Source organism: Phodopus roborovskii, unplaced genomic scaffold, assembly GCF_943737965.1.
Source record: "Phodopus roborovskii unplaced genomic scaffold, PHOROB, whole genome shotgun sequence".
NCBI classification, from domain to species: domain Eukaryota; kingdom Metazoa; phylum Chordata; class Mammalia; order Rodentia; family Cricetidae; genus Phodopus; species Phodopus roborovskii.
The window spans coordinates 36,517,041-36,530,969 of NW_026126511.1; the positions used below are offsets into that span (position 1 = coordinate 36,517,041).

The 13,929-nt window shown below is 40.2% G+C and overlaps 1 protein-coding gene across 1 annotated transcript in view; it reads right to left on the bottom strand.

Moving 5' to 3' along the window:
- The window catches only part of Epsti1 (epithelial stromal interaction 1), a 93,490-nt gene extending 80,006 nt beyond the window's left edge, over positions 1-13,484 (bottom strand). The window contains exon 1 of the mRNA XM_051195347.1: positions 13,167-13,484. Within this exon, the coding sequence (XP_051051304.1) occupies positions 13,167-13,351 (185 nt within the window). The 5' untranslated portion in view covers positions 13,352-13,484. The remainder of the gene's footprint in view (positions 1-13,166) is intronic.
- Between the last annotated feature and the right edge of the window lie 445 nt (positions 13,485-13,929).

A 13,929-nucleotide genomic window follows, 5' to 3' on the forward strand; every position in this document is an offset into this window, starting at 1 on the left:
CAGGAGGCTGGATAATCACTTCAGCCAAGGACTTCAACACTAGTTAGGAAATACAGCAAAATTATCCCCTCCAAAAAGAAGTCAACAGCAACAACAAAAATACAAAAAATGAGAATCTCAAGTTAAAGGTTGAAGAGAGAAGGAAACTGGGAAAAGGCTGTTGTTTTAGTTAGGGTTTCTACTGCTGTGAAGAGACACTATGACCACAGCAACTCTTATAAAGGAAAACATTTAATTGGGGTGTCTTACAGTTTCAAAGGTTCAGTCCATTAGCATCATGAGACATGGTGGCATGCAGACAGACCTGGTGCTGGAGGAGGAGTTAAGAGTTCTACATATTGATCCAAAAGCAACAGGAAGAACTCTGAGCCACATTGGGCTTGGCTTGAACATAGGAGACTTCAAAGCTCACCCCAAAGTGACACATTTCCCACAAGGCTACACCAACTCCAACAAAGCCACTCCCTGTGGCGGCCATTTTCTTTCAAACCACCACAGCTGTCTTCTAAAGGATAACTCAGTTGGAGCAGGATGACAACTGCCCCACAGCTATTTACATGTCAAATATTCTATGTATTTTCTCCCTTTTATTTTCATTCAACTTAAACTTAAGACTCTTCAAATGTTACTTCTAGCACATAAAACCAGAATCCCAACATCTAGCAATGGCTATTTCAGCTCATATAAAGAATACTTCAGACTGAAATTCTTACTTTTAATTTTGAAAGTCATACATAAGGCAATGTAAAAACAATAACTTTAAAAGTTACCCAAATCCCACTTCTTAAAGATTGCAATTATTGTTTTATGTGGCTGAATTTCCATTTAATCTATGCTCTCTACTTTTTGTTTTTTTATTTTGTTTTGTTTTTTTTTATTTGAGATAAAATATTGTCATTTTTTTCAACCTTGGCTTCATACTTACCTAGTAGTTCAGGATGGCCTCAAACTCAGCATCATCCTCCTGCATCAAACTCCCAAGTACTAGGATTACAGGTATGTATCAGCACACCCAGCTATATTCTCTACATAGTTTGTAATCATATTTAAAGTATATTTTTTCTATCTCATTTTCCATTTTAAGTGGTTTCTCCATTAAATTATACACATATCATACTTAATGCTAAATGACTCCATAGTATGTCCTAATTTAACATCTCTTTATTTTGTTTGTTTCAAACATTCACTGTTATAAAAAGCCTTATAGTTTGTACAAAACAACTCTATCCACGGAGCACAGTCCAGAAGATCCTAACAGTCCTCTGGGATCAGTACTTGGCACCAGGTATATGACCTCACTTAGATTTTCTTCCATTGACTGGTCCTCCACTTGCTTTGCCAAAGATCTGGATCATATGCTTGGTCTCCACTCTTCTGCCTGATTCTCCTCAGCTTTCAAACTGTTGGCTTCTGCCACGGTGCATTTTCACTTCCTCCTAACAGCACTCCCGAACCATCCAGGTTGGCAATGTGCCTGGCTAAAAGCCTACCATCTCCAGCCTTCATAGATAAGTGTGACCACATAATTAATTTGCGATCCTGGCAGATTAGTAGAAGTATTGAGAAAGACTTGTAGGACCATGCTTTTACCTGGGTATGGACAGATTAAGCTTTGGCTTGCATTTCCCTTCCTGGAAGGGCCGAGGTGAAAGCTGATGCTCAAATCGTGAGTCTCCCCTTTGACTACAAAGCTACCACATTGGTGCTGATCTAGCATCGCACTGCCTGGCTTCCGATCTCACCCCACTACTCCCTTATTAATGACTTCGAGCAAACCACTTAGTTGCTCTATTCCCCTCCCCATTTCTAAAGTGGAGACAATTATCCACTTCATAGGTTTAAAAGAAAATGTTTCAGATAATTTCAGGGTCCAAAAAAAGATGGGTCTGTGGGTAAAGGTGTTGGCCACATAAACTTGACAAGGTGAGCTTGGTTCCTGTCATCCACAGTGGAAAGAGAAAACTACCAAAAGTGTTCCAGACCTCCAAACATGTGCCATGGCAAGTTTGTGCCACACAACACACACATGCAATACACGCATCCACATACCATGATGATAAATTTCATTAAAAACAACAATATCAGAAAGTAACAGGAGCCAGGGAAGTGGTTTTGGTTCTCAGCACTCATATGCAGTGGCCCACGACTGCCTGTAATTCCAGCTCCAGGGGATCTGGTGCCCTCTTTCATCTCCAGGGGTACCTGCACACATGTGATTTACACACACACACACACACACACACACATACACACGCACACACACACACAGATGCTCACACAATCTCTTACGTTTTTTTAATTTAAAAAAAAAGCAACAAGCCAGGTGGTATTGGCACACACATTTAATCCCATCACTTGGGAAGCAGATCTCTGTGAATTGAAGCTAACCTGGTCTACAGAGTGAGTCCAGGATAGGTTCCAAAGTGACACAGAGAAACCCTGTCTCAAAAAGCCAAAGAGGGGGGAGAGAAAGAGAGTATGAGAGAGGGAGAGAAAGAGGGAGGGAGGGAGAAGAGGAAGGAAAGAAGGGAAGAAGGGAGGAAGGAAGGAAGGAAGAAAGAAAGGAAGGAAGGAAGGGAGGAAGGAAGGAAGGAAGAAAGAAAGGAAGGAAGGAAGGAAGAAAGGAAGGAAGGAAGGAAGGAAGGAAGGAAGGAAGGAAGGAAGGAAGAAAGAAAAAGAAAAAATGTTCTACTATAATTACCAAGTATTTGTACTAGCCCAAGTCTAGCTACATTCTGGCATATTTTGTAGGAAAAACCTAAACAAAACTCATCTATCACTAGTCTATCTCCTTCTCATGCTATTAATAAATCCCTTTCTGTATCTTTCTCATAAATATACATAGTTTTTTTTCTAAATTCTTCTCACAACTGTGGTCGTGGCTCTTCCCTCTAACATCTGTCACAGGCTTTTTAAATTATTTTCTATGTGTCACAGAAGTAACAAGACCCACTGCATGAAATAAAATGGTGCTGAGAAAGCTGTCTTTAAAGAATGGCTGATAGTACTCCCCTGTAAAAAGCAGTGCAGCCTTGCCCCTTCACTTATTGAGATTTAATAGACCTACAGTAAACTGCAAAACCCTAAGTCCATAGTTCTGTGACAAACCTTCTTATAAGTCCTCTGGGTTCCAAAAGAGAAAAGGGAAAAAGAAGCAGAGAAACAAAGCAAGCTTTAGGATGTCACCAAGTATTACTTTTTCCCAGCTGCTTGTTTTAAACTCTTGAGGAGCCTTGGGCTGGGGTAGGGGTTAATCTCATGGGCAGTGTTTTCCAGTGTTCCTGGGCATGGGTTTCACCCCTCACCATACACACACACACACACACACACACAGAGAGAGAGAGAGAGAGAGAGAGAGAGAGAGAGAGAGAGAGAGAGAGAGAGAGAGAGAGAGAGCCTAACAAGAAACTTTAGTAAAATAAAACCACTTGAAGTCATCAGTCTGGATGCTTTACATATCTATTTATCTCACCTCCTTTCTTATTTTGGTTTTAAGTTGTTGTTAAGAACCATAAAATTAAACAGCAAGGTCATGATTTATAACCCCTAAACACTATAGCAAGTACCTCCAAGAAAAAAAATTATCCTATTTATACATAAAAACATTATCATACCCAAGGAATTTACCTAATTATATTCATATTTCAAAATTGTGCCATTGAAATTCTCCCTATTCCCACCTCATCCTGGAATCAGCACGAAACTCATTTGTCTCTGCAGACTGTTAATCTAGGGTCATTCCCTTGATCTCCTTCCTTCAATGACAGGCATCATTAAGAAGTCTGAGTATGTTGTCATAGGGTATGTCTCACGGTCTGGAGGTAGGGGTTATTACTATAGAAAGGATTAATACCAGCACTTGAGAGGCAGAGATAGGAGGATGCTGAGTTTCATGGAGTTGGGGGACAGCCTGGATTATACAAGACCCTATCTTAAAAAAGCAAAAAGATTTAAAATAAAAATAACGGGAATAATAGATTTACCACCATCTCTTAACATTGGAACTAACAAGCATACTGGTTCTTTCCCTTTTTTCTCCTTTATGTCTGTCTGTCTTTATAAGATCTCTTCCCACCTATATAGTCCAGATTGGACTTTAACTAATGATCCTCCTGCCTCAGTGTTCCAAATGCTAAGATATGAACCGCCACACCCTGCTCTAGCCTTTGTTTCAATGATGGAAAATATCTTGCATTTTTCCACATTACTTTAATAGATTGCTTTTTAATCTTTCCATTTGGAGGGGAAACTACAAACATCAAAGAACAAAGGAGCTGTCACAGATGATTTTCTGATAGAGAATAGAACCTTCCAAAGCCGTCTGTTCCTTTGATTATTTTTTTTTCTCCTAAGCTTTTGTTTCAGATTCAAATACATTCTGAATAGATGCAATTAACCTTAACAATATGCATAACCTAACGGCACTCTACTGACTTTGAAGTGAGTCACCTCACTGTGTAATTGAGCTAAGTTTCCTTTTTCTCTCATTTCTGCAACACGTCTCCTGATTATTATAGGTATTATGTGTTTTCGGGCTTTCATCATCCTGTTGATTTATTGTTTCACTGTTGCAGCTGTCAAAGGCTTTTTGAAAAATGTCCATTCATTTTTGATGATACTGTATTTGAACAAAAATGATTGCTCCCCAAGACTTGGCAGATCATGAACGCATCAAGGAGCAGGGGCTAGCACAAAGAAATTTTGAAATTCATTCTAACAGGAACATAATTTATACCTTCCTCCATAAACAGGAAGGTAAATTTGATCTAATCAAACTAAAATGCCTTTTCTTTCCATCCACTCTAACAAACTTGTCTGCATAGAGCTGTACTTTTTAAACTGTAGGTGGTAGCCCACTAATGCTTTATGAAATTGTGCAATGAATTTATTTTTAATGAACAAGAAGAGAAAATGGGGACTGGAGATATTACTTAGTAGGTAAAAGTAGTTGCTCTGCCGTCATGAGGACCTTAGTTCAAATCCCCAGGCCAGACAGAAAAAGCTAGACATGATTGTTCTACATGCCTGCAATCCTAGCACTGAGGAGAAAGAGGAGGCAGATGCAGCGAGCTCAACAGCTAGCTTGCCTAGCCAAAAATGAACTTCTAGTTCAGTGAGAGACCCTGTCTCAAAGCAGTAAGACAGAGTGATGGAGAAACACACCCAACATCCTCTGTTATGGATTCTCCAATGTATGTGCATGCATATGCAAACTCACAGGTATGTCACACACACACACACACACACACACACACACACACAAAGAAAATGTCAGTGTATCACATGTAGTGAGAATTGTTTTGTGAAATTTCTTTTCAGCTGTGTATGTCTTCATATATATACATATATATATATAGATAGATAGATAGATAGATAGATAGATAGATAGATATAGATATATGTTCTAGGTCACAATGTCAAACAAATGGTTCATTGTAGGCTTCAGTCAAAAGTCACCATGTAGTTGAGATCACTTAGATACAATGACAACAACCTACTCTAGCAGGAGCAAGCCAAGCTGTGTATCATTTGTAGAAGGCACACACACACACACACACACACACACACACAGAGAGAGAGAGAGAGAGAGAGAGAGAGAGAGAGCACTTCAAACTACTTTTCTAAATTGTTTAGAAAATAACTTAGAAATAATGATAGGATTCAGGAAACACTTTACAAAAATCTGGCACCTCAGTGTTTGAGGAAACAGAAACAGGAAAGTCATCCTTTCTCAACCCCTTGAAGTAGACCACAAGACTTCTCTAACCTTTAGAGTCAGTAGGTTGTAAGGCCCACAATTCAAAGCTCTCTTTTGAAGACTCTGTACAGGTAGGCCTCCTTTGTTTCTCCACTTTACTATAAGATTATTAGTTGCTAACCCTTTCCAACCAATCACACAGCTACAAACTGTTCATCTAAGAAAACAAACAAAAACAGGTGTTATGGTTATATAGACAATGTCCCTTATGGGAGTGAGGCTTTGGGCACTTAGTGCCCAACTTGTGACAGTGTTTTATTCATTTTCAACGTTTTATTATAGGCTATTTTTATTTTATCTTTGTGTGTGTGTGTGTGTGTGTGTGTGTGTGTGTGTGTGTGTGTGTGTGTGTATTACCTACATAAAAGAATGTGCACCTCATGTATACCTGATGCCCTTGAAGGTCAGAAGAGGATGTGGGATCCCTTGGAACCATGGTAACTGTAGACACTGGAAACTGAAGCCAGGTCTTCTCCAAGAGCAAAAGGGCTCTAAACTGCTGAGCCATCTCTCCACTCCCTTGTGGCACTGTTTTATAATGTGTGATGTCTTTAAGAGCCTAATTGGTAGCAATAAGGCTCTTGTGGCAAACGTTTGCAAGTTATACTCACTTCTGTTATGATTCCAGGCTGCATTTCTTTTGTCCTGTCTGTGGTCACGTTGTACACAAGCCTCTACCATATACTCTACCTGCCATGAAAGTGCCCCACCGTGAGCTGTGCCCTTTGAAATGAAGAACCAAAGTAAATCTTTCTTCCCTGAAGTTGCTTTGGTCAAACATTTTGTCCACAATAATGAGAAAAGTTACCAATATATAGGATTTCTCTATCTTTGTGTCATCATTTCTGAAGACGCCTATACAATTTACTAAATGAATTTATATTCTTTTCTCTTTTTAACCTGACTTTGGTATAGATGTCTCAGCCATGAACCAAAGTATGGGTGACTACAGAAACTGTGTCTCCCTAAGAAGATGTAATATGCACCACATTTATACTCCTGTATTGTACTCTCTTTGACCTACTGGTTTTTTTCTGATGTGGGCAGAAGGCAACAGATAGCTTTGACGTCACTTCCTGTCCTGGCTCCTGAGCAGTTTCTACTTCAGTAGAAAGACTCCAATTTGAGTTCTAGCTACTGATTAGGAAAATCTATGGAAACGTGGGGAATTCATGTAATCCTCCAAGACTCACATTTCATATCTGTTGGGTGGCGAAGTGTTTATTTTGAGGATAAAATTCAATATTGTTCATGTCACTCTGTACAAGATCTAATGCATGGTTTAGCATTTGAGATATCTCTAGGTATGTTTGTTAGCCATGGGTTTTGTTTTTCTGTAGCTGGTGGCTTGAACCTAGGGCTCCATGTATACTAGGTAAGTACATTACTTACCCAATGTACATGAACAACTGAACTACTTGTTATTTTGTTTTAGCAGTGTTACTCAGCTTATTTGAGGCTATAACTTATTTACTACATGTTGCACAGTGTTGCAATGCTCCAACACATTCATCACTCTAAGAATAACCCAAGGAAGCAGAGCTCTGCTAATTAGTTTGCTGTTAGAATCTGGTTGTAGTTGAGGTACCTACCCAGCCCATTGAACTGCATCATTATCATTAAGAGTTAAACACTGGCTGTTACATTACAAACTTTCTAAGTGCTTATGGGCCTTATCCAGGAGTTGAGTTAAATAATCCCCTAATGAATATCCATCTATATTGAGCCATCAGGAAGATGGCTCATTAAGACAATCATTGAGTTTTTCCAATGTACTATTAGTTCATAACATTAAGAGAAGCTTATACACTATCCTGTTCTTCTTCTTCATCTCCAGGGAAGATAAGCCTGATGCTTTCATGCCATTTAGCATCTACTGGCAAAAAAAAAAAAAAAAAAAAAAAAAAAAAAAAAAAAACTTAGTTTCTTTTAATCATATGGAGAAAGGAAATTGAAATCTGGAGCACTGTAGTGAGGAGGAAATATTAAATTGGTTTTTATAGGTTCTAATAAGTGCCAACGTGTTACTCGAAAGCTAGGTAGTGAAGCATAACTGTAATCTACCTGAGAAAGCCAAGGCAAAATGATCACATGTTCAAAGTCAGTGTGGGCTACATGGTGAGTTCAGGGTATTCTTGACTGCCTAGAATGATTATGTGTCCAAAACTCCAAAAGCCAAACAAACAAGAAAAAAACAAAACAAACAAACAACAACAAAAGAAAAAAATAGGCAAACAAACTTGCCTCTCAGTTTTTCCCTGTCACTGTAATAAAATAACCCTGACAAAAACAATTCAAGAAATAAAGTGTTTGTCTCAGTTACTTTTCTATTGTCATGACAAAAGACGGTGACGTCACAAGGCAATGCATAAAAGAAAACTTTAGTTTGGGGCTCCCAGTTTCAGAGGACAGTAGAGTCCATGACCATCATGGCAGGGAGCATGACAGCAGACAGGCAGGAAGGGCACCTTAGCAGAGGCTCAAAGCTCCTTCATGTTGAGAAAACAGCCATGAGGCAAGAGAGAAGCTAGCTGCAATGGCATGGAATGTTTACACCACAAAGCCCACTGGTAGTGGCACAGCTCCTCCAATGAGGCCACACCTCCTAATCCTTCCCAAGCAGTTTCACCAAGCGTTCAAATATATGAGTCTATGGGGGACATTTTTATCCAGAGTACCAGGGGTTTATTTTGGTCTATGCTTCAAGGGTACAATCCATCACAACAGGGAAATTACGGCAATGGGGACTTAAAGCAATTGATGACATTGTATTCACAGTCAAGAACATAAAAGTAATAGATGCTGATACTCAGCAAGTCTCCTCCTTTTTATGCAATCCTACACCCAAGGCCAGATTATGATGCTAGCATATCTTCCTCAGTTATCCTAATCAAAGTAATCCTTCAAGGGCATGCGGAAAGGCTAATCTAATCTAAATAAATTCTCATGTGGTACTGCAGGCTTGTCTCCCGGATAATTCCAAATCCTGACAAGTTGGCAATCAAATCATTGCAACCTATGACGTAAACATCTATACACATACAACTTCCCATTCTCCTATAGTCTCAGTTTAATATTGTATTTTAGGAAGTATTTTCCTGCTCTCACAACTAGCTCAGGCATTGGCTTTCTTTTGTAGTACACACAAAGATTTACTTGTGTAATTATTGCAGAGGTATCTGTCCCATTAATTAGATTTAAAAAAAATCCTTATGAAGTTTGCTAAATAGATAATTGTTCCAGCATTTTAAATTGTCCAGAGCTAGAAATCCCCTATTACTGTAAGGGTGTTAGCACAGCAAGCACTCCATAAGTATTTTCCATTATTGCTGTTCAATCTTTAGATCTCTATAGCAGTTCATATACAGTAGACCATAAGCATGCTATAGTAAATGGAATTTGTGTCTATATCATATTAAAGTTCACTACTGTGTAGTAAAGTTCTATGTTGCTGGTCCCTTTTCAGAATGTCTCTTTTGGGTTTTTTGTTTGTTTGTTTATTTTTTAAACAGCATCAGGCTTTTATCACTAACACAGGCAAGAGTCTATTGCCCACAATTGTGCATAATCAGCCTGGAAATCTGTAACTTTAATATCTATGTAGTTGTAAGTAGAATTTGCTTAGAAGCAAGCAAAATAGTAAAAGGCAAAATAAAAGACTGCTTTAAATTATAAGTTTATCTAAGATTTTGTTTCTCTTTAAATCTATGTGAATAGTTCATAATAGTTGGGACAAATTATATATCACCAGGTAAAAATAGCTATAAAAGCCAACAGGAAATAGTAAATATTTGCAATAACTGAAATTTAAATGCACTAAAAAAAATTATCCTATCTAGTAGTCTACCACAACTTAGGAATCATTGATTTTTAAGGAATTTCAAATATCTTTTATTTTTTTACTAGTTGTCTTATATTTCTATTGCTGTAACAAAGATGATGACCAAAAAGTAATTTGGAAAGGAAAGAGTTTATTTTGATTATACCTCCAAGTTACAATCTATCATCAAAGGACATCGGGGCAGGAAGCTGGAGGAAGGGACTTGAAGTCAGGAACTGAAGCAGAGGCCATTGAGGAGTCTGCTCACTGGAATGATCCTCATGGCTTGCTCAGCCTGTTTTCTTATAGCACCCAGAGCCACATCCCAGGAATGGCATTACCCACAATGAGCTGAGCACTCCTATATCAATCATCAATCAAGAAATTGTACCATAGGTTTAACCACAGGCCAATCTGTTGAGGTCATTTTCTCGCTTGAGGTTACCTTTTCCCAAATGACTATTTTCTGTCAAGTTCACACAAAACTCCAAGTACAATTGACATCCTGTCAACTTGATATGCAGACACATCACTATTAAAGAAAACCTTTCTTATTGTCCACAAGATGTCACTAATACCAATATCACAATATAAAACATACTCCAAACTTTAAAAGTCCCACAAGCATCACTAATTCAAGCACTTTAGACTCTAAAATGTCCGGTCTCTCCAAAACACTGGCCTCTCCAAAATTCTGGTCTTCCTAAAAGTCAAATGTCTCTTTAAAATTCCAAAGTCTGTTAGATGTGGGCTCCTGTGAAGTTAAAAACAAACAAACAAAAAACAAACCACACAATTTTTTACTTTAAGAAGGAAGAAACAGAGCAAGCCACAGTCAAATCAAAGCAAACCCAAAGTTCAACAGTATTTAAAAGTCCAGTATTTGGCGTCTGGGATCCTACTCCCAACCTTCAGGACTCCAAGGGGTCTAGACAGCCATCTCTACTTCTTGTGCCCACCCCCCACAGCACCCCGCTTGTCTCCTATGCTAAGGCTGCCTCCATTCTGCAGCCACTGCTGCCCTTGGCTTCTCTTGCATTACTGGCTTCTCAAAAATGCTCAGGGACCCACCAAACTGGGCTGCACCATCACCAATAGCCTCTCCTGGGCTCTCTTTGGGGACCCTACCCTGCCACCTAGTGCCAAGCCTCAGCCTCTCTCCATGATGCCTTCATGCCTTCAAGGTACCTGAATAAATGACTCACACATTACCAGGTCTGGCTGCCAGCACAAGATACAGTGCTGGCCACCTCTGGACCACAGCTTCTGTGTTGGCTGCTGAGATGCTCCTCAGAGAATTCTGCCTCGGTGATCCTGGTCCCTTCTTAATCAAAGACAATTCTTCAGGCCCTACTTTCCAGTGTTGATTGTCCCAGCAAAGATTTCACTTTAGTAGTTCGTAATTCAAAATTTCAAGATGCCCCAATAGAGCCTTTAAGGGACTCTTAAACTTCCCTCTGACACTTCAAAGCCAGGCGTCTGTCATCTGCTCTCAGCATTATCTTCTAAGTTCTCACAACAGCTCACTGAGCTCTTAACACCCAATGCCTTTTCTAGCATTAAGTTCCAGAGTTCTTCCACAATCGTCCCAAAAACGTGGTCAGCTCTGGCACCGCAGTACCCCATGACCTGATACCAATTTCTGTCTTAGTTTTCTATTGCTGTGATTTAAACACCAGAACAAAAAGAAAACGTCAGAGGAAATGGTTTATTTCAGCTTACAACTCTTGTGTCACACTTCATCACCAAAGGAAGTCAGGACAAGAACTTGGGGCAGGAACCTGGAAGCAGGAGCTAATGCAGAAACCACGAAGGAGTGTTGCATACTGGTTTGTTCTCATGGCTTGCTTGATCTACTTTCTTATAGGACTCAGGACCAGTAGCCCAGGAGAGACACCACCCATGGTGAGTTAGGCCCTCCCACATTAATCCTCAATCAAGGGGGATTATGAACGAAATGCTTGCCATAGGCCAACATGGTGGAAGCTCCTTCTAAACCGAGGTTTCCTCTTCTGAAAGGACTCTCTCTAGCTTTTTTCAAGTTGGCACAAAACTACCAGCACGCACGATCTAAGGGTGATAGCATCATCATCAATAAGCGCTTGTTAAATGACGTCATGGCCCTCAGCTTCCAACCCTGACTGAATACTGGCTTAAAGATTGCTATTGTTTCACTTTAATGAATGAGAAAACTGAGACATATAGTGGCTAAGCATGTGATTCAGAGAGCAAGTAACCACAGAATCAGAAGTGGAACTCATCTACCAGGCATCAAAGCCCATGCTTGTAATCCCTACCTTGGATTCATTGCCCAGATGAACTTACAGCAGGCTGAACACCAATGAGATTAAATTTACCTTCCCCATACAAATGAGCATTTAGCATCCTCTGTTCTTATTTTCCCTCTCTCTCCTCTCTCTCTCTCATGTGTGTGCGTGCACGCATACACACACACACACACACACACACACACACACACACGCCTTCTTAGTTCTCTCTCCAAAATAAGACTTTTCTAATTCTTTTTTGTTGTTTGTACAGAGATGCCATTTGTCACCCAACCAATCCCCTTGGTTATGAGTTCCTTTGAGAAGACAAGTGAGGAAGTTGACAGAGTGAACGATGAAGATGCCTTAGATGTTAAACCCCTAAAAGGGAATGCCTTCTCTAACATTCTGCTGACTACCACCTATGCACATGAAGTCCGTGGGAAGTCATTCAATTCTTTCAGGAATTTCTCTAATGATCTAAAGGAAAACTGCCCCTTCTGAGTGATTTGGTCCAGTAAGATCCTAGAGTAATTACAATCAAATCAGAAAACAGAAAGATACAACTGATTAGTGCTTTGTGAGATGATAAAAGTACACAAGTAAGTGGTTATATCTAAATAGATACTTTCTAATAAAAAGGCTTGGAAATGGATTTTTATCATTAACCACTTAAATATGTGACTCGAAGTCAATGAACTTCTATCATGGGAAGATGCCAGTTACTCTGAGAGAAATCCCACCATCTCTAATTGATTCCCAGACCATCTGCCCCATCCAAGAGTAACTCTACACTGAATAGTATTATAACCTTGGTTCTTTCAGAAGCCGGGGGATGAGAGAGACTCTACTGTTTGTTGGTCATAAGGTTATATAACTGTTCCTTAGCAACCAACATTTGTCTTTCCTGCAACAAAGAAGTCACTGCAAAGGGGGAAAACTAAAAATAAAATCATTTGGGCAGTTCCGATCCACAGAGACGGCACTTCAAACCACAGTGCTGAACAAAAAAAAAAAAATAAAATAAAATAAAATAAAAGCAAAACCCATTCCACCTGGTGCAAAGAGAGGGTTGCTGATACTATACATAGCATGCTTTCAGGATGCCTTAAACCACAGACCACAGATCAAGAATAAATGACTCCCTTCCTGCTTAGAACACATTTTAACCTTGAGCAGCTGGGGACCAGCTGTACTTCACTGGTCCCAAGAGGATAGTATATGTGGCCTCTCTGGTTTCAACCTTTAAAGACCTAGAGGGTGTCTGGTTATGTTTGGGGCCAGGACTTCCTGCATCCAAGGCAGCTTCCTGAATGCTTACCTCCTCTGGTCAGCGCGCCCTTGCCCCTCCATCTTAGCATCCTTGGAAGCTGGCACCTCCAAACTCTGTCTCTGGCTTTGCTTCAAGTCCAGCTCCTTGCGACGCTCATGCCCAGCATGGTCCCGAGAGATGGAAGAAGAGCCCGGCCCTGGGCGCACTACCCTACTTCGAGTGTGGGTGTACATGGTCCACAGCGTCCCGGCTGAGTGCTGGCCTCAGCCTCTGAGGGAGGGATGTTGGTGAGGTTCCCAGGAGGCTCGAGGAGTGGGTTCTGAAGAGCAAGGAAAGCGGTTTTAACAGCTGAGTTTCGATTTCTCTATAACCACCCTCAAGGACAGCAGAGAACTTCCTCATTAGTCTTCACCCGGATGTTGTTTGACTTTATGGCAGATTTACAACCTTGGCTGAGTCGGCCTGAAGCAAGGGTGATGAACGGAGCTGGTTACCTAGCTGTAGGTGAGCCAGCTTAAGGCCTCAGAAACACTGCAGAGAGCACCAAGAATCATTAAGATAAGCCTTGGGCACAGTCTGAGCTGGTACAAAATGACCAGAATCCTGAAAATACTTTAGGAGCTGCTTAAATAGGTGTCCCTAATTTGAGGTCACTGTTGGAGGCTCAGCACTGAGAACATATTACCTTGAGTCCCCATAGGTTAGGACAATAACTAAAATCAATGTGGGGGGGGTCGTTTATTGGTTGTGACTGTTGTCTGGCTGTTAAAGGAAGAGGAAAGTGAAACAGAAGAAAGCAAACACCCAACAG